This window comes from Durio zibethinus, chromosome 7, assembly GCF_047325235.1.
Source record: "Durio zibethinus cultivar Kanyao isolate XHJ-2024 chromosome 7, ASM4732523v1, whole genome shotgun sequence".
NCBI lineage: Eukaryota > Viridiplantae > Streptophyta > Magnoliopsida > Malvales > Malvaceae > Durio > Durio zibethinus.
In genome coordinates this window covers 15,831,679-15,858,285 of record NC_143168.1, presented here as the reverse complement: position 1 = coordinate 15,858,285, position 26,607 = coordinate 15,831,679, and the positions used below count along the sequence as shown (strand labels likewise).

The window sequence follows — 26,607 nt, the reverse complement described above, 5'->3', positions numbered from 1 at the left end:
ATATCAATCATTAAAATAATAAAATATTATTTAATATATTTTTATTTTATTATAAAAATAATATTATTTATTATTTATTATTGAAATATAAAAAATATTTATGTTTAATAATATACAAAATAGAAATATTTAAAATTAAAATATCAACAAACTTTTAATGTTAATATTTTAATTTTTTAATTAAAATTAAATATAAGTTTGATTAATATAATAATTTTCATATAGGATAAAATTAAATTTAAGTTTAAAATATCAATTTCATGTCTTGCTTGAGTAATTATAAAAATATTTTTAAAATTAAAATATTAGAAAATTTTTAATAGTAATATTTTATTTTTTATGTAAAATTAAATAAAAATATTTTTTATTAATATAAGAATAGTTCAAATTAAGTCAAATTAAATTTTAGTTTGCTAAAATCGTTTTCAAAGTTGGATTTGAATAAAATTGTGGTTATAAGCTTGGTAAGTAATCCTACTCATAAAAAAATTTTTTTCGAAAATTGCCTTTTCTTTTTCAAAAGGGGAAAAATTACCTTTCCCTTTTCAAAAGAGGAAAGCAATTTTTTTAGAAAATGACTTCATTTTCTATTGATTGGTATGCCATTTTTCATTAATTATGTAGTTTTCTATCAAACAAATATTAGATAATATAGAAATCATTTTCTAAAACTTGTTTTATGTGAAACAAACAGAATTTTAATTTAAGTTTTTTTTTTATTATTCAATGTATAAAAAAAATGTTCATTATTTAAAATATTATTAAAATATTTTTATACTAGTATTTTAAATGTATTTTATAAAAAAAGTTAATCTGTATTTAGTGACATGAATTAAAATAATATTTAAATATATATAATTAAATAAAATAGTATTCTTTAACAGTGCTTGAGCTTGAAAATTTATGTCTAAAAGAAAAAAATAATTATAAAAAATATGTTGGATAAACACACAAAAAATAATAGACTTGCAGATCATTCACACATGAACAGGTCTAAATTGTTTTTGGCCAATCAAATCTATGTTGGGTAAGTTTCTTTTTAAACAAAGAAGTTATAGTATTTCAAAGTTACTAGTGTTAATGTTAGTAACTGGTTACTATCCACCAAAATATTTGACTAAGTGATTTTTTATCCAAAGAATAACTTTAAATCCCTTTCTACAAATAATAAGAAATATTAATTGGTTAGTGTTGCTTTTGTGATTACTATTTCCAAATTTGTTATATAAATAAAAGCAAAAAATCAATAAAAATAATAAATAGTTTATGAATTTTTAATAAAAATAAAATTTAAACAAACCGTTGCATTAAATCTAGTACTATATATATATATATATATTTATAGGGGTAATTATAAAAATTTCTCTTTTACTTCATCACCATTCCTCTTCATTCAATTTCTAGCCCCCTTTACTCTAATAGTGTTTACATATGAGTATCATTTTTCTTTTAACAACATTGACTTGAAAATTAACAACATCTGTAAGATAATTAAAAACAAATCGGATTCAATTATGGAATTAAAAATCTTTTTCCAATCAAATTTATTTATCGGGTTTTTATGGTTTTAATGCTTGGTGTAAAGACATTTTAGGATCTTATTATTTAGATGTTTTACGAACTTTTTATTGTAATATTAAACTCGCGATGAAAAATTACTACAAACAACGAGCAGTGTCCACATTGATCACAATGCAAAAGCTTTGATCTTGGCGATAGAGAGAGGGTTTTTTCGACTGAAAATTAAGAATGAGACTTTTTCCATGGGCAAGAGCAGTTTCACGTTATTTTTCTATTAGCTAAGATTTATATTGGTGAAAGATTCTAAGTCTTTTATCCCACTTATCGGCTAACTAGTTTGGATTTAATCCCCAATTAAATATTTGGATCAAACTCAATTTTTTTTTTTTTGGTGAAAGACTAACAACATATTTGGTCTTGGGAATTGTATTTTCATTCTCCTTTTTCTTTTAGCTCTTTTATTTCATTGTTTGGTTTATTTTTAGCAAAAGAAAGATAATTATTCTATCGAATATCAATTTCTTGAAAATAAGAAATATCAATTCTATACTTTTTCTAAGAATTGCAATTTCTTATTCAAAAAAAATTGAGAATAATATTTATGGATAATTTTATCTTTATATATTTAATTAATTCCAATTTTGTTGCTACATATTAATTAAGTAATTAATTAATATTCATTTCATTTCATTTTACAATAATTAATTAATTAATTATTATTAAAATATTATATAATTTAATTAAATAATAAAATAATATTTAATTCTTTAATTATTCTCAAATTAATATTACACATAAATATTATTAAAATAATATTATAATATTATTAAATTAATATTTAAATATTCATTTAGTTGTTGTCTCCTAGTGGCACGCCATATTGAGCTTTGGTATAGTGTTAAATGGGCAAAGATTGCTAGCCCGTCACCCAAAAGCGATGCGCCCTTCTGGGTGTGGTGTCAAATAAGTAAGGGTTCTCGTCTTTTAATGGACGAACACAAGTAAAAAAGTTAGTTCATGAGGTAAGTTATGCTTAGCTACTTGAATATAGGATTATTAACTAGTAAGTGAGTAGAGATACGAGAGATCATGATTAGGAGAGAAATTAATATTATGTGTCTCATAAAAACTAAGTGGGTAGGGAAAATGTTAGAGAAATAGAAACATGGGACTCTAAGCTTTAGTACATAAGTAAAGAAAAGAATAGAAATAGAGTTGGAATAATTGTATAATTTGAAGGATGATGTGGTTAAGGTTATAAAAAGGAAAATAGAATTTTACATGTTAGACTTATATTACTAGAGGAAACTGTTAATATCATTAGTACTTACGTCCCATAAATAAGTTTGGATCAAGTGAATAAGCAAAAATTTTGGGAATATTTGGATGACATAGTGCAAGCCATACCAAAAGGAGAAAATATGTTTATTGGAGAAGATATGAATGGTAATGTAGGCAAAGATTGTAGTATATTAAACACATCTTTTAGGAAAAGAGAATCACATTTGATGACCTTTAAGAGTGGGTCAAATGCTAGTCAAATTGATTTCTTTTTTACAAGGAAACAAGATAAAAGTAGCTTTAAGGATTGCAAGGTTATACCTAGCGCAAGTGTGAAAACATAACATACATTGCTAGTTCTATATATCTTTCACTTTCAGGGGTCAAAGCTTGTTAAATTCTTTCCAAGCATCCCCTTTTGCTGGGTGTCTTAGTGTATCATCATGAACACATTTTTCACCATGCCATTGCATACCTTTTGCTATTTTCTTATACATAAATAATCTTTGGAGTCTTGGTTTCATAGGAAAATAATACAAGACTTTTCAAAGAATTTGCTTGTCAACAACCTTCCACCTTGATATCTCACACGTAAGGCAACTTTGTTTATCTTTATACTCCCCCAATATAGAGCACAACATATTTTCATACTTGAATTTGCATATAATTAAGTCTTAGGTCTCTCAAAATTCTTATTGTATCATAATACAATGAAGGAACTATAATAATGGGAAAAACCTCCCTTAATAGTCCTAATATTGCATTTATTGCCTTATTGCTCATTTGGTAGTAAACCTTTATGTGCAACAATTTTACACTAAAAGACAACCTAGACATGTTGGTGTATTCTAGTAATAGTCCATATTGTGCCTTATTCAAAAGTTTGTTGAATTTTTCAACTTTTTCCTTTCCCAAATTAGAATTAAAATTATGATCATCTTCATCCACTTTAGGACATACATCTTCTAATAGATCATACTCGCAATTATCCAAAAGTTCATCATTAAATATTGTCCTTTCATAGGAACTAGTACTTTCATTACCTAAATTCTAAAAAGTTGGCATTATAAAATCATATGTCTCACTCTGATAAATCCACGTGGTATAGCTCTTTAATACACCTTTCAAAAGTAAATGATTCTAAGGCTAATGCATCATATAAGGCTTTTGTTAGTATCTAACAAGAAATAATACAACTCAAAATATACTAAAATTGTTATTTTTTATTTTTTGTGATTCTTTAAGTGAAAATGCCAAAAAGAGATTTTTTTTCTTGGTTGTTACAAATCAAAAGTAAAATTAGGGTCTATTAAGATTGCTTCATAACTAAACTAAATAAGAAAATTCATTCACTAAAAAGTAACAAATAAAATTCTCTATTTTGAGAAATCATACAAAATACTAATCCATGTCACAAAGGTATCTAATGCACCATTCTCATTAACATTTCATATAACTATGCCACTATCATAGTAACTTCTATAATCAAGTTTTTAAAAGAAACACAAATTTCATGTTATTAGCTTTTAGCATCTATGGAAACCTTCTCACGTAGAACATTCACGCCTATTAGTGCCACTTATATCATTAAGCATTAAACAGCATAAATGAATCCTTATCAAATGCATAAATATTCTATTTCATATAAACATTCAACTTTAGCTTACATGAACATTTGGATTTAAAAATTCTAACAAATCATCGAACTACCTATTCCTGTTCCTAAGGAACATTTGTTTTTCTTTTTTTTAAATTTTTAATATTTATCATTTATGATAATTTTTTTTTGTTTTTTAATACAAGTTTAATATATAGGTTTTATTCAAGATGTTTGATAATACATCAAAGATTATAGATTTTCCATAAAATTTCAATCACTATGCGAATCTGCCATTGGTTAAACTGAAGTGAGCCAAAGTAGTGATATTAATTATTACACCAAAATCATCAAAATAAACACTTAAAAGCATAAATATAAAAATAAAAATAAAATACATTTTTATCTCCTGTTCTAACATCTTCTATTTTGATTTACATCTATTTGAAATATGAAATAATAATTTATGACCTCATCAATTTTGTATTTTTAATTGAGATTGAAATATGAAATAATAATTTATGACCTCATCAATTTTGTATTTTTAATTGAGAAAAGGAAGATAATCAATCAAAGTAATTTTTTTTGGAAATTTAGATAACTAAGGACAAAAGGAATATTTTCAAAACCTATATTAAGAGTTTCAAATTAGGATTGTTTTTTAGAAACTCTTTACCCCTCATTTCATATTTCAAATAAAAATCTAGATACACAAATTCATTATTTTCAAAATAAAGACAAGAACCAAAGATTAACATAAACAATCAAATAATTTTTGGAGAGTGAAAATTGGATACAGCCTCAACTTTTAGTCAAAAAACATCAACTAAATCTTTTTCATCACAAATTTCTAATGAAATGAACTGATTAGCATTGAAAATATCGTTAATGTAGAAAAGAATAGGGGAGAGGAGAGCTGAAGAAGGTGAAACAATTTCAAAGAGGAGAACTGATGAAATTGTTAGTGTGGATTTTAGAGAGAGTATTAAACGATCTAATAAAAAATCTTTCTTTCTTTTAAATGATGTAGTTTAGGCGAAATTATTGAAATTCTTTCTTGTATAAAAATTACATTAAATATTGTAGTATGGATCAAGGTTCAAGTTTTAAAATTCTATCTTTTAAAGTTCATTCTTTACTTTAAAAAATTCCTTTTTAACCAAAATTTTAAATTAGATAGGCTAAACAAAATGTGTATTTTAAAATTTTTACTATATGTAATATTTAATTTATTTTTTTCAATTAGAAATTTTTTAATATATGTCTACATAATTAAATATATTCTACTTAATAACAATAAAAATTATATTCTTAGATAGATATATATAAGCTAAGTTAGTTGTCACTTATAAATTATACATAAATTTGAATTTATTTGTAACGAATAAATAACATCATAAAATCATTTAAAAATTTATGATATTTATCTTATCGTCATATAACACCATATATTTATGTGACAAAATTATAATGTCATTAATAATTAGCTAAAGTGTTTAATTTGTGATAAAAGTTCATAGCATCACCTAAAATCTATTAGACAAAATAAGTCACAGATAAAGTTTTAAATCTGCGATAAAATTATAACGTCACTTAGAATTCAAAACGTAAAAAAAAAATTTATATTTAGGGTTAAAGTTGATAGCAAGTTTTTTGCGATGTTATCATGTGACGGTTTTATATATCATCATATAAAATATCAAAACAATATAAAAGCATGACGAATTATATTATTTGTCACTTCTGACATACTTTGTATGACAAAGTATTGTGTTTTACTTAGAAAAATCATCACAAATTACCATATTTGCTATAGTGATTATAATGTTTATTAACTTATTAAGGTACCTAAAGGGTTGCACAAAATAAAGGGTGGTTTATTAAAGATTAAAATTGAATTAAATTAAGTTTGACTTAATAGAGCCACATTTCTCTTAATTATTCACTAATATCATGTGTTGAGAAAAAAACTCGAGAGAATACAAAAAGAGAATGCGCATACACTACTAGTATAGTGTTTGGCCAGTTTTTTTCCATCTCTTGTGACGATTCTTTCTTTCTTATTCATGTGGATTATTGTTAGAGGTTGGATATTTGAATAACTATTAGTTTACTATAACTGAACTTGGTGTTTCTTGCTGTTTGCCAACATAACCATTTAGAGGTATGAAAAATTTGTTTCACTATTTGCTTTCTTGATTGTTGCTTGCTCATCAACGTGATTCTAGGATTTGAGAATTGTTAAGATTTTAAAATTTTAATACATTTATATCTTAATTACATGATTGATTCCCAGTAGTGGTATTCGAGCCTTCGTTGATTAAGTTTTACATAATTAAAACTTGTTAGATTGTTTTTAATTTCAAAACTGTTTTGATTACAATTCTTCTATTGTGTTGTATGAGTTGAAAAATTAGGTTTTAAAGATTATTTTGATTGAATTCTTTTAGAATATCAAAATAATTTTGATCTATAATTTGTTTTGAAGCATGCAATTTATGCTATAATTTTGTAATGGAAATTATTTCTCCCTTTAGAGATCTTTGATGGCTTGGAATTTTAACACATGATAATAAACTGTATGAGGATCATTATGTTGAATTTTTAGAAATTTGAAGTTGATTTGCTTGCTAAAATGAAATTTTAAATTCTATTAAAAAACTTGGTACATGTGGCAACAAACACTTAATATGATTGAGTTAAAAGCTAACCGTAATTTGATTAAGGGATTAAGTTTTAAAAATGAAATTGCATTTGTTTTTGTTAATTTTAAGACTTTTATTAACATATTCACTATGAATTTAACAAAAATCAATTTGCTAATCAAGATTGAAAATATAAAAGAACTTGTTTAATAAAATTTTAAGATTTGCTTTATTAATCACTAAGTTTGGTGGCTGTTTGGCTTGAAACATAAGTAATTATTACTTGTGGTTTAAGAAATATGACCAAAGGTAAACTAAGTCATCCTTAAGGATTTTGAACCCTAAATTGATGGTTTTTGGTTGTGGCACTATTAGCCAACTCAAAATCATTGCAACCTATAAAAATCTTATTATTGCAAATTAGATTTTTTTTTTAAAATTTAACTATGCTTTGATCAAACCCTAAACAAGCTTTTTTTCATTGAATGACTAGGCTATCCTAATTGGATTAGGACTTGAGAAATCAGATTTAGTCAAGGTTCTTAATTGAGTTAGAATTCCTAAATGCCTAAAGCATGATTCGACATTGATATCATAAAAAATGGCCTAAAAAATGTCTTTAACCTAAGGCTTTCTTTCTTTTCATTCTCCTAGTCTTCGTCTCCTCTCATCTCCAAATATTTTTAGAATTACATTGTCCTATTTTATTTCATTTCTTTGTTAAGATCTTTGGATCGATATCCACACTTCGCACTTTTCCCTTTTTTTCTTGTTTTTTTTCTTTTATTTTTTTAAAATTTTCTATCTTCTTTGGTTCAACATTTCTTATATTTCTTGATGTTTTCTTCTCTTTTTTCTTTTTATTATTCTTTTTTCTTGCCATTTTTGCTTTCTTTTTCTTTTTCTTTGTTTCATTTTTTAGAGTAAAAAAATGTTAGGTGTCATCCATAGGTAAGCATGTAATCAATATTAGATAATATTATAAATGTACTTTTTCGAATGGCATATGTATTTGAAAATGGCATATCTATACTATTATAGATTAAGAGTATCACAAAATGTTTTAGATGTCGACAATTGTCCAATGTTTTAAAATGATTATTTTATCCTTGTTCAATATCATAAAATTATCATCTTATCCCTTAATAAAAATCTCTAAAAATTTATTGATGACACTCGTGCAATATTACAAAATAATATGTGCAATTCCACCACTACCATAAAGGATTCGTGAAAAACTAAAATACTTACAAAGTAGTCAAAAACTTTGATCCGAGATTCGAAATATGAAATTTTGTCAAAAAAGAAAGTCATCAGTGGAATATAACTTCATAATAGCTACTATCAGAAAACACTAAAAAAAATAAAAATATACATCTAAATGTTGTTTCAAAACTCAATTTGAACTCAAAAATTAAAAAAAAAACTCAAGCTCCGCAATTCCAAAAATGCAAAATCAAATTTCATTGAAAAATTAAAAATAAAACCCAAAATTCATTCCTAAAATCTAAAAGGTACAATCTAAGCTACTAATTAAACACAATAATTCCACCATAACTCTAAAAAACAACATTTTCAAGAAAGAAAGAAGCACCATATGTTGTTGTAACCTTTCTCAAATAAAAATTTGTGAAGCCTTCTCACAGTATGAAATATTATTTAGCCTCGATTTGAAACTTTTCTTTTTCAATTTGAAATATTGAACATGCAAGCTCAATTTTTGCTTCAATTCATTGGTATAAGTAGTGGCTTTTAGATTTTTGAAGTTTAAACGTAAAACAATAATTTTAGAAGCTAAAGCTAAAGAAAAATAATTTTTTTTATTATAATTGCATCACAAAACTTCTAAGAGTAGTAAAAAATTTTTAAAAAATAAAAAACAATATTTTCTACTTGAAAATAAAAAATCTAAAATGAAAATAGTACGAGCAATTCTTGGATTAAAAAAAAATAAAAAGAAAGGTAAGATAAAAAAAAAATGAGAAATAAGAGATCTTCGAGTCTTTTGAAATTGTTGGATAGAGAGATAAAAAGAAAGAAACAAAAAAAAAAAAGAAAAAAATGGAAAAAGAAGAAAAAATGAAAGAAGAGTGAGATAAGAGAGGGGAGCCATTAAGAAAGGTTACATAGAGAGAAGGGAAGTGTAAAAGTGAGAAATATTGTATTTATATTTAGGGTTTTTTAGTGTTGGGTTTAAGACTGAAAATGACATAATTTTGTGCATTAAAAAAACAAAAAAACGAATTGGGTCAGTGGTCCAAATTCGATTTGGATTAGAGTTTATTTGGAGGTTGACCCATTTAAATAGTACTAGTGGACTAAGGATTTAAGTCAACAATTTCTAAAAATTGAATTGTCCCATTTATGAATAATGATATAATTTTTTTTTACAATTATTATTTGCGCTAAAAAGTTAGATTAAATCCAATAACAAATTAAATATTTACTAGTTCATTCTTTTTTTGCTTATTTAATCTTTATTTGGAACATGAAATAAATTTGTCAATTATTTATTGGCAATAAAAAAAAATTTATCAATTACTTTTATAAATAAAGGGTAAAAATAAAAATTAAATATATAATTTATTAAATAAATTAAGTGATAAAAAACTATTTAAGAAAATTCTTTTTCATTAAAAGAATTTGAGAACATAAAAATTAGTATATTTTTATATGATAAATAAAAATATATGTTAAGATATATAATAAAATATAAATATTTTTTAAAATTAATATAAATTATTTTACAAATACGTTTGTGTTATGTAATTTGTAACTAATTAATTTTTATATATTTAATTTTATAATTAAAAAATATAATTATATTAATATCAATACATAAATTAAAATATACAAAATAAAAATTATTTAAATGAATAATTAGTATTTAATATGGTTTAGTTTAAAACTATATTTTAATATTAGTTAAAAATTTTATAAATAAGTTTAAAAAAAAATCCCTCGAAAGGGTAGTAGTATAGGGTAATTTGAAAAATTAACCGATTTTAGTTTTTGTTTTTGGTTAAAAAAAAGAGAGACCTAAACCTTACTCTGTTATATAAAAAAGTCATGCATTAATTATTGAGTTAAATGTTAAGTTACAATACTTTTATAAAAGTTTTCTATTATGTTAAGTGAAATTTAAATTGCTCTCTAAATCAATAATTTAATTAGAGTGATTTTATAATATTATAACATAGAATCATTTTATACTTTATTAAATATATTGATTTAATTACCATATTAGTTGCCATCATTTTTGATGAGATTATCTCAACCAAATACTAATTTAAAGTAATTTATAATTTTAAAAAATATGATAAATTTAAAATTTAATTTATTTATTTTATATAATTAACTAACCTTTACAAAATTTAAAATTCAAATTCTAACAATTTTTTTTATGAAAAAAATTTAAAATAAATAAATTATTCAATCTTTTAAATAAAAATAAAATATATTATATTTGATCATTTAAAATAAATGATTATAAATTATGTATTTAAAATAACCTTAATAAATATCGATAACCCATTACTTTTTGCTGGGTTTGATAGTAGGCATGGGACCCGAATCCGTGATAGCCCGAAGAAAGTTTTTTGTACATTTTCGTTTCGGTCAATCAAAATTCGCCATGGTTTTTGTTTCTTTTCTGTTGCCGGGAGGCTGACTGCTCTCTCCCTTCTTTGTGCTAACAAACTGCCAAGTCTCAACAATTATAGAGATTGAAGGTTTGGGTTTCAAATTAATTTCATTTTTGTGTCCTTTAATTTGCTTTACCGAATTTAATTCCTAGGATTAATTATGCTGTCATTTCTAATATTACAAATATAATATGTTTTCTTCTCCTTTTCGTGCAATTTCAACAATGCCGGTAAGTTATTACGTTAGATAAAAGAGTAACAAGATTTTTTGTGACTTTTTATCTCTTCTGAGATTGTGTTCTTAATTGGTGATTGTTTGTCTTTGAATTCGTTTTACAATAAATCATGCATTTTGGGTTGACTGTAATAAGTTGATAGGGTCTTAATTTTGGGATGTTTAACGTAGGAGCTTCTTTTGCTATGCCACTTGAGCACTTGGTCATGCCTTTCTTAAGACCGGCCAAGGTTATTTGAGCTGAACTATGCCTTGTGCCAACTAAAGTGATCCTAGTGATTGTCATAATTCGTGTGATATGCCACTCAAGAAACACTTTTCTGGTTTTTTCCAAACCCGTATTTGATTTTTGCTAAAATTTTAAACTGTATTTGCTTTCATATCTTTATTTTATCATTTTCTTGTCCTGTCATCAAGTCATGTTTAAAATTGCTAGGTCTAGTGTTGTCTTTTTCTTTCCTAGATTAAAACACGTTTTGGTATTAGCTAATAGCGACCTACTCATTTTTCTCAAGCAATACGGTGCATTTTTGTTTATCATGTTATTGTGGTGACAAATTTGAAATTCCATAATGTCTACGCTGTGTTTCATGATTTTGCTCCTTTTATCTGACTTGCGTTAGAATGCTTCCTTGTAATTATGTAATTGCTTTACTTTTACCTTGGCTTGCTTTTGGTTGTATTATTCTCACTTTTTCCGTGGTCAGTTTGAACAACTTAATCTTTCCTTTCTTATTTTGACTGCCCATTAATTCTTAAGTAGGACATCAGTGGTCCAATGATGCATAACATTTAACATTTGCAGAGATTGTGTTCTCTCTATTGCATTGTCAATTTTGATCAAGCACCAAAGTTTGCACAGTTGTCAAAGTTGGAGATTTGCACTAAACTGCAGAAAAAGTTTTGATGTTTTGTGCTTCTACATAATGATTTTATAGTTTCTCTCTTAGCAGTTCTTGGCCTGTCAAATGGGAAGAATGTATCTGAAGGCAGGTTTGTCAATATTGGAGAATGAAGTCCTTGAAAGTTCATGACTGACTCTTGCAACTTGTGCAATCCAGAGGTGGAGCAGCAAACCTACTTTAGGTGGACAAGTTTCAAAGATTGGTGTAAAGTCTTTAGCATTTCCCAAAAAGAGGTATACTTTTTACTTTATCAAAATTTTGAGCTGCTGAAGGCCTCCCATTGTCAGAAGGGCCATGATCATGAAAGATTCTGGTAATAGTACTAGTTAGCCAGATTTATCCCTTTGTGATGTTACATTACAGTTAACTGTTAGCTGATGTTCTGATTTTTCGCTGGTTATTTGAATAATTGTTAGATGCCCTTATGAACAAGTCATTTGTTTTTCTCACCTTAAAACAGTTTTTCAACTAGAAGACATGGTTGGAAAATAGCCTTTGCCTTAGACACTGGTGGGGTTTCTGGGAATGGTGGAGAAGATAGTGTCAACAGTGACAGCCCTAATCTTGGTGGTACTCGACTGGGCAGGATAGTGAGTGCAGGTGGCAGACAGCTATTAGAGAAGCTTAACTAAGCAAGAAAGAACTTCCCAATGAAGATATTTCTCCTTCTGTTAAGTTTATATACTGCAAATGCATTGGCAACTATTCTTGGCCAAACAGGTGATTGGGATGTATTAGTTGCAGGGGTTGTTGTTGCAGCCATTGAGGGGATTGGCATGCTTATGTACAGAAAGCCCCCTTATTTAAGAGCTGGAAGATTGCAGTCATTTGTGATAATGGTTAACTATTGGAAAGCTGGTGTCTGCTTTGGTCGTTTTGTGGATGCTTTTAAATTAGGTAGTTAGCATGAGGTTCCATATCCTCCTCTTATAGGGTTATGGGTTCTTTTTCAATGTATTTTGCATTTGTTATAACAGCCCTGGTTCAATTGATAGGATGTTCAACGAGATAAGAAATGTATCATAACGGTTGTCATAGTAATTTACAAAAACAATCCTTTGTTATCTTATTATTCCCAGCTGGGCCAAGAACCGGTGCTGTTCTTCCCAGCCTGATCATCCCTGTTTCATCCTTCTCTATTTACTTTTGCCCTTGGAGGGAAATTTTGTTGATTGTGGTTGAGTTGCAGCAAATAGATGCAAGATATTTTTTTTATACATTTTAAGCTGTCATGGATTGAACACTGATCATTAAAACTGAAAGTTTTGTAGTCTACCAACAGACCATTGTTACTTTGTTATGATGTTATTTTTACTTTGTTATTAAAAAGATGTTTTGTTACTTTGTTATTATAGAGATGTGCCATTTCCTATTGAGTTTTCACAGGCATTCATGTAGATGCAAACTTACGGTTTCCATCATTGGCGGCTTGTGACCGCTAAAGTGTTGTAAATTTTTTATGATTTAAAGTTATGATGTCATAGCAATTTTTCAGGGTCTGCTTTAAGGGGATGTTATCGTGAGCTGAAAGGATATTTGGCCATGGTTTCAATCTTACAGTCTTTCTGCTTGTTGATAGCTACTCATGGAAAGAAATTCTGGATTGTGGTGGTGCAGTTCTTACGGACAATAAATATACGGTAATACCTGATGATTTAAAATATAATATGATAATATAATACGAAAAATATATTAAAAAAAATATAAAGTGACACGAATTTAAATTTTCTTCTATTTTAAAAAATCCATGAGTTGAACAAAAATTAAAAATGAACTTTTTGTTTTCCGCCTCGATACAATTTTCAACACACAATTTTCGTATTTTACACTACATGAATTATCAATGTTTTTACATAATATGTACAAACGAATTATCACAAATCAACAAAATCAACAGTTTGAATTTTAAATTAGGGTGACGTAGAATAGAAGTACTACTACTAGTATGCAATAATAATAAACGAAATCTTATAGCTCACAACTTTAAAATCGATTGTATGAAAAGCCAAAAAAAAGAATCATATTAGGTTATAATTTCGAATCTTCTTGTTTCACTCATTTCTATAAAAACCTACATTTTCATTTACTTCCTAAACTTTTATACCATTTTTTATTATTTACATTCACGTCTAAGTACTACTACTAGTATAATTTAAAAAAAATTCAAATAAGTTGTTTTAAATTAGGGCGCATTGACCAACCATTGAAGAAACATTCTTCAACAAATGAGGACTTGGGATTTCTGATACCAAATATTTTTGGTCTTCCCCACCTTCCTACAATGCATGTTTGGTTGAAGATGTGCATTGGGTTTCCAATCCATGTACCAAGAGATTAAACTGCTTGAGGCACAGTCAGCCCAAGGGAGAACCTGTCAACACTGAATAGAATCTTGCAATACACTTTATCAACAGGCAATAATGCATACCATGGACAACAGGCAATCACTAGGCATTTCACCAGCCATCCAGCCAGAAATTTCTGATAATCCAGTCGAGTACTCTGACCACATACACACACCAAGTCATGTACACTAAAAGTTTCTTTGCTTTTTCCTTCTTTTAGGAAAATAATGAACAACAAGAAAGCTCACCACTTTTTTCAACTTTGCCCAAATCAAAAGTCTAGTTGAAAAATTCAAGTACTAGTGTTTATATACATTTTTCTGATATTTGTGCTTCAATGTCTAGTGTCTTTCCTACAAAGGAAATCCACCCATGTTTGGATAGAAATCACTATATTAACATCTATCTTGCTCATTTTTTACCTATTTTTAGATTTGCACACAATGCACTGATATCCTATACTCAATAGCCAAGGGAAGTAGACTTTGTGAGTGTAGAAAATTAAATCAAGTAAACATTTTCCTCAAGGAGTAAAATTTACAAAACTAATATACATGATGGTTGGACTCCTGGGAACTGGAAAAACAAGAAACCAGGTGTAATTAATCTATTGCACATGCTTATAGTTAAGTAGCAACAATTCTTATAAGAATGGAACAAAACCCCAAAGGAATATGCACATTTTGCATTGCAATAGCAAAACTACCTGAAATTCAGAAGGTTAGACCCTCCAACTTCAATATTTGTTCACACTATCTATTCTTGCCTTCAGATTCAAATTTATTCACGCTATCTACTATGTACTGGATCCTTTTTGAGAGGCCCTGTGTGTGCTCCTCAATGTGATTGAATAGAAGGTCAATGAACCTTCTAAGTGAAGCAGAGCGCTTTCTTTCAATCAGAAGTTGTCGAGTTAGTTCTTGAACTCTCTTGTCTTCATTCTACAGGAAATATAATAGAAGGAAAAACATATGAGCAACTTAGTAGATGAACAAGGCCTGATGTTAACTTGCCCTGAATGTACAGTGGTATGAGGTCTCGAATAAAATCATATTTCTTAAAGCAATCTGTAACATACATATATGTTGGTATGTATACACACACATAATAGATGATGAGAAAACTCGAATTTTTAAACTAATGTCAGAGAGCATGGAGTTCTTAGACATTCAATAACAAGTCCTCTAACTTTGTTGAAAAACGTTTGGATGGGATCAAAATTTTGGAGTATGAAACATTATCCAATTTATATAAGTTTGCAGGAAAAGGAACAGAAGTCAGAGCTAGTATTGAGTCCTTAATTCTAAATAAAATCAGAATCAGGAGTCCACTAAGGCAAGAGTTTGGTGCCTAAAATCCTCCTTATCTAATCCAGCACAAATATAAAAGAAAAGGAATGACCAAGGGATTACAGGCCAGCGTTCTCCTCTCAAAAGAAGGTTCCAAGGTCAAATGACACCGGTTTAAAACTATCAGGGGCATAAAAGAAAAAAAGGAATTGCAAATGACAAGACTATCCCACAGAAGTAACAACGCAACAATCAGACAGTTCCATGGCAAACCATTAGCACTGGACAAAATCACATTAAAAAAACTTGAAACAAAATTCATATAAAAGTAATTGAAGGAACTTCAGTTCCAAATCCAACATTCAAATTCCAATAGTGTGTCAATAAGTAACCAAAAACGAATTTAGTGATTAGTAGCTTGCAGTCGAAGAGTTAAACTGCCTTACCACTGGTTTTGATGTGATTAAGCAATTAGTCAGAAGCCTAGGCATTGAGTTACCTTTGAGAAAATTTGAAATCACTTTTGCTGTAATTTTTTCTTTAAAATTCAAGTAAACAGTAAAGCAGTTTCGTACAACCTCTGAAAAAGCAACAAGCAAAGAACTTCACAATTCCTATAAAAGAAGGGATTAGCATCTACATCAATAACTCAAGTTAGGCAATCAAAAGATTTGAGTGAGAAAATGGCATTAAGTCAGGTAGGCAAGGCTCAAGAGATATCTTTTGTTACCCAAAATTAAGAGAAATCTTCACTTAATTAGAAAATTAAGCATGGAGGCACAAATCCCTCATACTAGTGGAATAGTCTCCAGGATACATTAACATTCAAAATGATATAAAGGTTCAAAGCTTTTGTTTTCTTCAGTGTCCAAACTGAATTAGGTGTGCGTCAAATGCTAAAAGAAAAGCAGCCATTTAGCAAGATGAAAAAAAAAAAAAAAAAACTCATTGCATATAAATTAAATAACAACTTCAACAACAAGCACTTACAGGAATTTGATTAGAGATCAGTGCCCTTTGAGCCTCGCAGCCAGCCAATGGATGAGTGTGCTCTTTAACAAACTTCGTAATGACCCATTTTCCGGTGCTCATTTTCCTTATAGAGACCATTGCTTTGCAACCGACCCTCGTGGGTGCCCGTGATCTAACATTCTTCACATCGCGTCTATAAGGCTTTCGATAACCTTCTTTGTTACATACAAGGGCTCGTGAAACGATGGATCCATCAATTTTAGATCGATTATGATAGTTCATACGCGTTATGAAACCCATCCGCATGCCATATGCACTATAAAATGCATATGCTGCCGCTTCATTTTCAAACTCCTGACCTACGTACGGTTCATCCCCTTCAACCACAGTTAACTGCACTCCAGAAGAATTTTGAGTCATTCTATCATTTTCTTCAACCTGGGAGGCATCTTCAGCAGAACTTCCGGCCATTGTTCCATCATTACCAAGCCGATGCTCATCATTAGTTGTAGTGTCTAACACCTCACCACGAATATCCTTATCAGTTTGTTCGAGTTGCAAATCATTACCAAGCTGATGTTCCTTACTAGTTGAATCATCAAACACCTTATCACCAGTATCATTATCAGTTTGTTCAAGTTGAACATCATTATCAAGTTCAGTTTCCACTGCAATAAATAACAAAAAATAAAACCACGAAGTTCATTACTTTCAATTCTTACAAGTATTTAACACTACACAAACTGAAGCAGAATGTAATACAAGTGCATCCCCATTCTCTACGATTAACCTAAGATAGATTTTCTACTTGAAATTCAGAAATTTTAAAATCATTTCACTAGGAAACTACAATGGTTAAATTAAGGTAGATTCAAGCACTCAACAGTGAATATTTTTCCCTTCTTTTGATGAAGTTGGTTATATAGTAATTAACATCCATCTCTGAGATCATAAATAAAAAAACAAATAAATAAAATTTGGCAGAAACCCAACTCTTTTTTTTCACATAATCACATAAAATTCCGATCACCAAGATCATATCTTTCACCAAAATAAAAACTGTAAAAGAAGAAACTATCAACTTAAAAAGCCCACAATTTTGATCTGTAACACAAACCCATTTCATGATACTAAAGACAAATTCAATCCCAGCATTCAGTTTGGGTTTTTAAATTTTATTCTAGAGAATTTACAGTCACTTGGAAAATTCAATATTTATTAGTAACTTTTCTCCAAAGGTTTCACGACATAAGGAATATTTATTAGAATAATATAGGGAAAAAAACTTACTGAATTAATATAGGTTTTACAGCTGAAGATTGAAAGATCATACACTGGGCTCCACTGACAAGTTTAGAGAGAGAGAATTTTCTGTTTGGTTAATAGGAAAACTTTCGAAAGAAAACAGAGCAGAGGACAACTTTCTTTCCGGTTAGTTGCAGTGCCTGATTGCCACGTTTAAAAATATCGGCACCGTTAATGCTATAAATTTCCTAGGGTATTAGGACTTCGGACGGTTTAGATTGGAGATGAGAGAATCGTCTATGATTGTTCATAGATTCTTTATCCAATTCATGTGGGCCCCAGTAAGAATTTACAGAAATTCAAATGAATTTTACTTTTATGCTACTTGGAAATGTTTTCTAATTTTCTTCTAAAATAAAAAATTGTTGTAAATGGATTGAATCTTTGAATAAGTTGGTATAATATCAAAGTTGATATTTGGGGATTGTAGGTTCAAATGTGTAATGGTTTTTTAGCCAGACAAATATAAAATAAATATAAGAATAAAAGAGATTTAAGAATAAATTAAAAATTTTAAAAGTATATAAATATTTGATTGTGAATTTTTTTAAAAAATAAAGAATAAATGAGAACAAAACAATAAACAATAAATAAAATTATTTTTATTGATTCCACAAATTATTGAATTATAATTATGTATAAAAAGTTATCGTTCTTTTATTATTTGATTTATTTTTAAGTAATATTTGATATTATTTTTAAAATTATTGTGATGATTTAATTATTATGATGATAAAGTCGTCAAGATAATTTGATTATTAATGATTTTAAATTAATATGTTTAGTATAATATTATAAATTAATAATAATATTAAATTATTGTGTTTGATATTATATAAAAAAAAAATATTAAGTAAAAAATATTTAAAATAACCTTGAAAAATTAACCTTAAAAAAAAATCTAAAAGTAACACCAAACTTGTTTAAAATGAAGTAGCTTCGATAAAAAAATCTAAGTTTTCCATCCGAAAAAGAAGAGACTAGAAAGACTACCATTAGGCAATAAGGCTAATCTCACAAGACTCTGCACCTTCTTCAACAGTTAAGATCCCACTATTGTAGTTTATGTCTGTTTTGACAAAGCTAGGAAAGACACAGTTGATGCAGAATACTTCTTGGCCAAAATCCTTGTGTAGGCATTCATGGCTGCTTTAGAGAGTGTATAGGCTGATATAAAGCCAGGCCAACCTTTGGATTCTAATCAGCCCTCCTTGAAATCTTTCATATACTTACTTAATACCTCATCCACTTTCTGTTCTGTGAGGTTTTCAGAATCACTTAGGACTGCTTTTGCCCATTCATTTGATACATTCTTTAACTTCCCTAGGGAGGAGGAGACATTGCCAATTCTCGGTAAATCAGATAGTTGGAGAAGGGGAATAAGTGATTCGATCATTCTTTCGGCACCATAGTAGTTTGTTTGAAGGCATTCCTCACATAACTCGGGTGTTTGAGTCAATAGCCTACTCCAGTTCATTTTTGTCTTCGACATACTCAACTTGCTTTTCTCTTTGTTTTATTTATTTTTTTGTTTAACACTTTTGTAAGCTCAGAAAAAAAGAAATACATAAATGAGATGACTCCATTCTTCCATGACAACTGGACATTTTTTTTTAATGTAAAAAACCACTTCTCCTTTTAAATTCAGAACTTGTATTTATATCACAAAAGCAATATACAAAGGATTGACTATAGATGAGAGCTATTTATAACTCAAGATTAAAGAAGCCAAGATGTGAAACAAAAGGCTTTTCAAAGCAAATGCGCCTTAAGCAAATGTGAAACTTTGATCCCTGCTCTGAAATTCACATCAATTCCTACCTAAATCTTACCGAGGTACAAGCAGCGCTTCATGCCAAAGCTACAAAATGGTCAGGTTGCACGAAGGCACGACCGGGGTTTCTTGCTTTCAAGAATTCACAAAATAAATAGAATCCTTCCCATTGATCTTGTCATTTAAACCACAATTGGTTTGTGCATATTATTTTAGCAAAATCTACTTTTTCTGTTACATCACTATCAACATTAATAATTATATAAATTAAAAATAGGGAAGGATAAGAAACAAGCAGAACAAAAGACTAAAAATGACTTAAAACAAAACACACTTTGAAGGTGTAGTTGGTGGAATCTTATTGAGGAATATTCATAAACATTAAGCAAAAATTGCCTTTTGTACATGGAAACAAAGCTTTTGGGGGCTCAGTTAAGCACACACACCTGCAGCACACTTAAACACACGCATAATGTTTTTCAAGTTCACTAATAATCTTGTTTTCTACAGATTACATACATTACACATTTATCTAAGTAGTACAATGTGTTATGATCATGATAAAATGGTATGCACAAAACAATTTTAAACGGAAAACAAATGATATCAAGTTTAAATTATGCTTACTGGATCATTGACTCCACACTTGGCTTAACTCTCCTTTCTACCCTTTAAAAATAGATTTGTTTTTTACTTTCCAGAGATTACAGCCAACAGCATCAACAGAACCACTAAAGAAAGTGTTTCAAATCCAAATATTTATCCAAACTCCTAAGATAAAAACAAAAAGTTCCTGCTTTCACATTGTAAAAACAAAAACCAACATCATATTTATTCAATACCTAAAATAAACAAAAGTTTTTCAAGTTCACATTTTACGAACAAGATCGTAAATCCTAATTCATCTTTATTCAAACACTTAAAAAAGCAAAAAGCCCTAAGTTAATGTCATAAGAACAAGATACTAAATCATAGTATAGATTATTAATGTTTTAAGGACAAGATACTAAATCATAGTATAAATTAAGTATCAAAACTAAATGATGGCTTGTATCCATATTCAGGAGTGTTCCCAAGGAGCTTCATGACAAACCTTTTTTCCAATTGGAGAGGAAGGGTGAATAACAAATCAATTTTTGACTCATCTTTCATCAAAATCTCATTCACAGTCAACATGTCTTCTTTATTTAAGTCATCAATGTTCATAATCTCATTGAATAAAGTCATACTCTTCTCATCTCCTTGAGCTTTCCTTTCAAAAAAGCTTGCAATTAGCTTGAACTCCTCCCTAGCCCCTTTAAACGACTTGCCAATCTTTCCAAGTTTAGACACCAAGTTTTCCATCACAACCTCACCGTGTTTCCTTCTTTTGCTTCCATTCCCTTCAGCTTTCTTACTTGTCTCTACAGTACATGTAGACGCTAAAGTAGGTTTACAAACAGATGATAGTGAGTTAGCATTGTCAAGTGTGATCTGTCCATTAGTTCCATTTCAGCATCTTCTTCAGTACTTTTTGTTTCCCCTTCCTTGTCTATCTTTTCACATGCAACAAATAAATCCTCTGCACCATTTCCATTACCTTTATCTTTTCCAAAAAATCAAAGTAATGTGGGAATGGCTTGTTTCTGAGGCCAATAACAGTAGGGAGGCTCTGCAAATTGGAAAAAAAAAAGAATCTGCACTTGTAAAACAATATAGAATAGAGAAAATATAATCAGCATTTTAAAAATGAGTTTTTACCTTCACCCAAAGATCAAAAACTTGTTTATCTACCACCATACACATGTTTTTATCATTCCATCCAAAACCTGAACCATGTCCAACCATTTCAACAATGGCACAATATAGTTTTCTTAATGTCTTACATCTATTTTCAATGTGAGGAATTGCCCTTAACCCACAACCTAGCAACATTTTCTCAAGCATTTTCTCCAAGTATTGGTGAAATTTTGCTTTGAATGTCCCATTACCAACTTTCCAATTTGCAGCATTAATTGCTTCACTAATACATTCAACTAACTTGGCATCTTCAAGCCTCATCTAAACTCTATGGCTAAATGATTCAACTGAATCTTTTTTCTTTCTTTTTCTCAAGGTCTCACCCTTTTGGGAATTAATAGTTTTCTTCTCATTGTTAACTATTTTTTGTTCACTCTCCATCCTAATTTTTAGTAATATTACATGCCAAAGTAAATGTAAGCAAGGCACAATATGCTTAAAAATATAATACATTGTAAAGAAACAAATTTATTGTTCTAATCAAATAATAATCAACATTTTTCATAAAATAAATAAAAAAAACCCCATAACTAAAAGTTGACCATGTTTAAATTGTCAAAAACAGAAATGAAAAATTTAAGCCAACATAGTGGCTATTTTTCATGCATGACAAGCTACACATTTGTTGATTTCCAATGATTAAACATCTCATCTGCTAAGTTTTCTCTAAAACCTTACCAAGCATCAGTACTCTCAATAGGTAATCCTATCACCCAACGTAGATTATTGAAAGCTATCTAAATCCTCACTAATATTAGACTCTATAAGATTAATGGCTATTTCTTGTCTGATGTAATTATGAAGAAGACAACAAGCACTAATGACCTTGCACTGAGTTTTCACAGGGTAAAAGGACTTATTTTTTAAAATTGCCCATCGTGCTTTGAGCAAGCCAAAATACTTATCTATGACATTTCTAGCTCAAGAATGCTGCATGTTAAAGAACTCATGAGCACTAGTGTGTTATTGCCTTTGCCTTCACTCATTCAAATGATACCTTTGCCCTTTATAAAGAGCCAAAAACCATTCTCTATTTGTGTAACTAGCATCACATAAGTTATAGTATTCTATAATATAATATAATTGATTTAATTAGTTTTAATACAATTAAATTGTATCTTTATATGATATGAAAAAGTTCAATTCTACTTTATATGAATTTTTGCATACCTTGTGGTACTTTTAAGCCATTTTTTTTTTTTGAAAATGGCCTTTCAAAGCACTCTCGAATCACTAGCTAAACCCTTGCAACCAGGTAAGACATATATAAATTGCATGTCTCAGGTGCAAACACCTAAGACATTAGTAGCAATCTCGCCTTTCCAATTTTGATACTTAGGTTTGTCAATCTCATTTACATGGACTCTTATATATGTCCCATCAAGTGCACCAAGACAATTCTGCATAAAGAATCAACTTAATTTTAAGACAATATTAAGATTGAAGATGTAACAACAAAATAAAAACCTTTTCTCTATTGACATATACCTTGAAACACTTCCACCTATTATCATTTTAATCCTTTATCACTGGTTCAGGTTTCTTTGACAACACGGAATGGAGATACAACACAGAGTTGAGGATAGCATGAAACTGTCGACCAATGGTTTTGCCAGAATGAGCAAATTGTCTTTTCATAACTCTATTTTTAATATCATGTGCAATTACATGTAGGAAAATAGCTACCATTTCCTCTATATCCATATTTTTAGTTGGTTTGAGTTTACCGACTGTTCTTAATAAGTGACATAACTTTTGAAATGCACTTTTATCCAACCGTGTGTTCTCTAAACACCTTAGATCAGTATCAAACACCATTTTACCAATATTCAATGATCTAATATGATATTTACACCAATCATCTCCATTCTGTCCTAATGAATTATGGGTCTTTTTCCTTTAAAGTATAAGTATTGTTATAAATAATAGGATTAAATGTAAATTTTCAAATACCTTAATTTGCATAGTAACGACAGCAAGATTTTGCTAAAGCGTAAGCTTTGGAATCGAGTCATTGCTGCATATAATATTTCAAAAAAAATGCACGTTATAAAATGAAATAAGCCAAAACAACCACATTCATTAAGCCACAACATTGGTATGACGTGAAAAGAAACAAGTTTAGGATAAATGAAGGAATAAAAAACTAATAAAGTCATAACAGCCAAAACAACCATAAACTAAAAAAAAAAAAAAAAATCAACCACTAATTTTATCGAGATTGATGGTTAATAGTATATGAGGGGATGGTTGCTCTTACCTAGATACTTAAAAAACAATGCTTCAAGCTCTGCAAACACCTGTTGGAAAAAGAATGAAAAAACTTTAAAAAATTACTGATATAAACAACGAAAAAAATTAATAAAAACTAAGAAAAGAATGAAGGAAAAGTCGCAAATCATACCCAGAGTCGGCGAGAATGGTTGGTTTCTCCTTTACTTATAAAGAATAAATTTGGAAGGAATCCTATGTTTATTCCTGCTATATAAAGAATAAAGAATAAACATTGACACTTTCTCTAAGACAGTGATTTCACCTCAATAATTTAATATCACTGTCACCTACGATTCTTAAATTGCTAACAAACAAGGTAATGTATTTAGTTAATACAGATCATTGTGATTTTTAATCTCACCTCCCTACACCAAACACACACTTAGTGAGGGTTAGAGGGTTGCTATCGATTACGGGCATATTTTTAAAAAATTAGTGAATTTATGTAACAAATGATAATGTTTTAATGTCTTTTTTAGAATTTAAAAATTTCACAAATTACGTATAGAATATTAATTTTAATTTTAATTTTCTAATGTTTTAAATTTTATTTTCATTAATTCTTTTTCAAGATAACACTTAAATAAGTCCTTGGATTTTATAAAAATGAAAAAAAATAAAACTCCAATTTCTTAGTGCATGAAGTTATATGACAAGAAGGAAAATCATGTTATAAAATACTTCATATCTTCTTAACCCCTTGATCAATTGACATTTATAAAAAAAAAAAAAACTTATTTGAGTTTATTTAGACGATAGTTGATAAATAGTTGTGGAAATAATGTTTTTAATAATTCTAGAAATTGTACTATGTTCTTCTATTTTTACATTTAATAGGTATAATTACAAGGGAAAAAAGTTTGTAGCCTTAATTTTAATATATATATATATATAGTTCATATCGATAATTTCATATAAGAAAAGATCAAAGGGCATTATTTACATTTCTTATAAATTTAGGAACCCTCAAACTTCAGCAAAGAATAAAAAATAGAATCCTCGATCTATTATTGCATGAAATTCTGGTTATAAACTTTTTATTTTACTGTAATCATATACTCATTAAATCTTGAAAGTAGATGATTAAAGTCCCATTTGTCATAATTTTAAAATAGCATTTTCCCAACTATTTGTCATCTAGCTCTTTCAAATGAATTTATGTAAATATTTTTTATAGATTAAATCATCCAACTAAGAAAATTTTAACAAAAATTGAATATTTTATACTCTCTAGGCTCTAATTACAATAAAATAAAAGTTAATACTCTTAATCTAATGCAATGAAAGATCAAGGATTTATTTTTATTTATGAGGATTTATTTGGATATTAATATGATACTTATTATCTGTTTTCTTTTATCTTTTTGTTTTAACCTGTGTAATGTATTAGTTTTATTAAGCAAAACTAAAATTAATTACACCCACGCGGATGAAAGAGAAAAAATGTGTTTCTAGAAGAAAAAATTGAAAAAGGATTATATGAAATAGTTACGCCATGTCGGCGTATGTCCTATTCCAATCATTTAATACCATTTCATCAATTTTTTATGTGTCATCTACCATGTCACTTTCTAAAATTTTTCACAAAATTTATCTCGCTAAAAGCTCCTAGCACCCAACTTTCATTGATTAATGTTTTGTTGATAATTTATTGCCATTTTTCAATATAGAGTCACTTACCATAATCTGAAATTTTTATTTGATTTTCAAGACTCTTTAAAGGTGCAATCTTCTTCTGTTCAGTGTTGAAAGGTAAGTTTCTTGATTTCTAATTGGCCATACAAAACAATAATCGGAGAATTTGTATGTTATTGTTATATAAAGTATGAAATCAATTTTAATAAATTGGATTCACTTTGATTCTTTTCTTCCAATACTTTTGGTTTTTATATTATAGGTAGATGTTTGATTGAATTTTTAATATGATTTTTTATCAAATTTTTTTGTTAGATTTTTTAATCCATAATATGCAAATAGAGTGTGAGAAAAGAGTTCCTTTGGTCGAGAATCTGAATGACTCTTTTAATGAAATTAAAGTTGGAATGAAAGTGTTTTGTGAAGAGGAAGCATACTATCTTTATAATCAATATGCTTTGAATAAGGGGTTTAGTGTTCGAAGAGGGAATAAGCGACGAAGTTTGGTTGAGCTTATACGACAACGAGAATTTTTATGCTTAAAATTTGGGTATCGTTAATGTGAAGATGCTAGAGAAGTGAGAAAATTTAATCGTTTAGAGACAAGAACAGGTCGTCAAGCTAAAACTTATTTTTACAATGGAAAAAAATTTTTAGGTAGTGTCTTACTTCAATGATCATAATCATGAGTTAGCAACTTCAGAAGAAAGAATATATTAAAGACCAGGAAAAAAAATATTAAAAGGGCATGGAGATGTAATTTTTTAATGGTTGATGTAGGAATCAAACAAACAAAATCATATTCTTTTCTTAGGAAGGAGACTGGATTTACAAATATTAGCTTTACAAAGTGAGATTGTCACAATATCTTTAGAATTGAGTGAGATAAAAAGATTGAAGCAGGGGATGCAAAATGTATTATTAATTTTTTCAAACGTAAGAAAGCTCAAGACCCAATGTTCTTTTATTCTCTGCAAGTGGAGTACAATAATCGTTTAGCTAATTTCTTTTAGAGGGATGGAAGATTAAAATTGGATTACGAGTGTTTTGGAGATGTTCTTGTGTTTGTTGCCACATATTGAACCAACAAGTACAATTTGGTTTGTGCTCCATTTGTTGGAATTAACAGTCATTGGAATAATGTATTGTTTGGTTGTGCATTTTTATTAGATGAGACCATTGATTCGTTTGTTTGGCTATTTGAAACATTTTTAAAAGCCATGGGATTCGAACAACACAAAAGTATTTTCACTAATCAAGATCAACCAATGATGAAAGAAGTCAAGATAGTGCTCCCAGAGTCATCATATAAATTGTGTAAATGGCATATTTTAAATAATGCTAAACAACATCTTGCTAGTCATTTTGCCAATTTTGAATTCAAAGCACAATTTAATAAATGCTTT

The 26,607-nt window shown here is 28.5% G+C and overlaps 1 protein-coding gene, 1 long non-coding RNA gene and 3 pseudogenes across 6 annotated transcripts; 1 reads left to right on the top strand and 4 right to left on the bottom strand.

Moving 5' to 3' along the window:
- Nucleotides 1–10,613: 10,613 nt before the first annotated feature.
- Nucleotides 10,614–12,892, top strand: LOC111278016 (ycf20-like protein; annotated as a pseudogene). The gene is made up of 3 exons (XR_016343806.1): nt 10,614–10,775; nt 11,729–12,061; nt 12,289–12,892. The product of XR_016343806.1 is annotated as a ycf20-like protein (transcript).
- An 826-nt stretch (nt 12,893–13,718) lies between these two features.
- On the bottom strand, nt 13,719–17,903 carry LOC111277699 (uncharacterized). 4 transcript variants are annotated; one of them, XM_089763618.1, is made up of 4 exons: nt 17,428–17,671; nt 16,453–17,102; nt 14,880–15,114; nt 13,719–14,330 (listed from the first exon to the last, which is right to left on the bottom strand). In XM_089763618.1, the coding sequence occupies exons 1-3, from the start codon at nt 17,558–17,560 to the stop codon at nt 14,926–14,928; spliced, it is 972 nt and encodes a 323-aa protein (XP_089619744.1). In that variant the 5' UTR covers nt 17,561–17,671; the 3' UTR covers nt 13,719–14,330; nt 14,880–14,925. The 4 variants fall into 4 exon arrangements, with proteins under 4 accessions (XP_089619744.1, XP_022719843.1, XP_089619745.1 ...); XM_022864108.2 differs by lacking the exons at nt 13,719–14,330; nt 17,428–17,671 and adding an exon at nt 17,725–17,903 and having other exon boundaries at nt 14,640–15,114; XM_089763619.1 differs by lacking the exon at nt 13,719–14,330 and having other exon boundaries at nt 14,640–15,114; nt 17,552–17,685.
- Nucleotides 17,904–18,691: 788 nt separating this feature from the next.
- LOC111278015 ((+)-neomenthol dehydrogenase pseudogene) lies at nt 18,692–19,231 on the bottom strand (annotated as a pseudogene).
- Nucleotides 19,232–20,319: 1,088 nt separating this feature from the next.
- Nucleotides 20,320–23,985, bottom strand: LOC149518025 (uncharacterized). Its single transcript, XR_016343805.1, has 4 exons — nt 23,697–23,985; nt 23,553–23,592; nt 23,246–23,309; nt 20,320–21,164 (listed from the first exon to the last, which is right to left on the bottom strand). It is a non-coding gene; the product is annotated as an uncharacterized LOC149518025 (long non-coding RNA).
- On the bottom strand, nt 22,271–23,220 carry LOC149518026 (uncharacterized; annotated as a pseudogene).
- Nucleotides 23,986–26,607: the final 2,622 nt, after the last annotated feature.

Excerpts from the sequence above, each read along its gene's own strand:
- LOC111277699 (XM_089763618.1), bottom strand. The coding sequence starts at position 17,560 with ATGAAATGGGTTTGTGTTACAGATCAAAATTGTGGGCTTTTTAAGTTG. Across the intron at positions 17,103-17,427 it reads TGATTATGTGAAAAAAAAGA|TGGAAACTGAACTTGATAAT; the intron begins GTTGGGTTTCTG and ends TATTTATTGCAG. Across the intron at positions 15,115-16,452 it reads TGATCTCTAATCAAATTCCT|AATGAAGACAAGAGAGTTCA; the intron begins GTAAGTGCTTGT and ends TATTTCCTGTAG.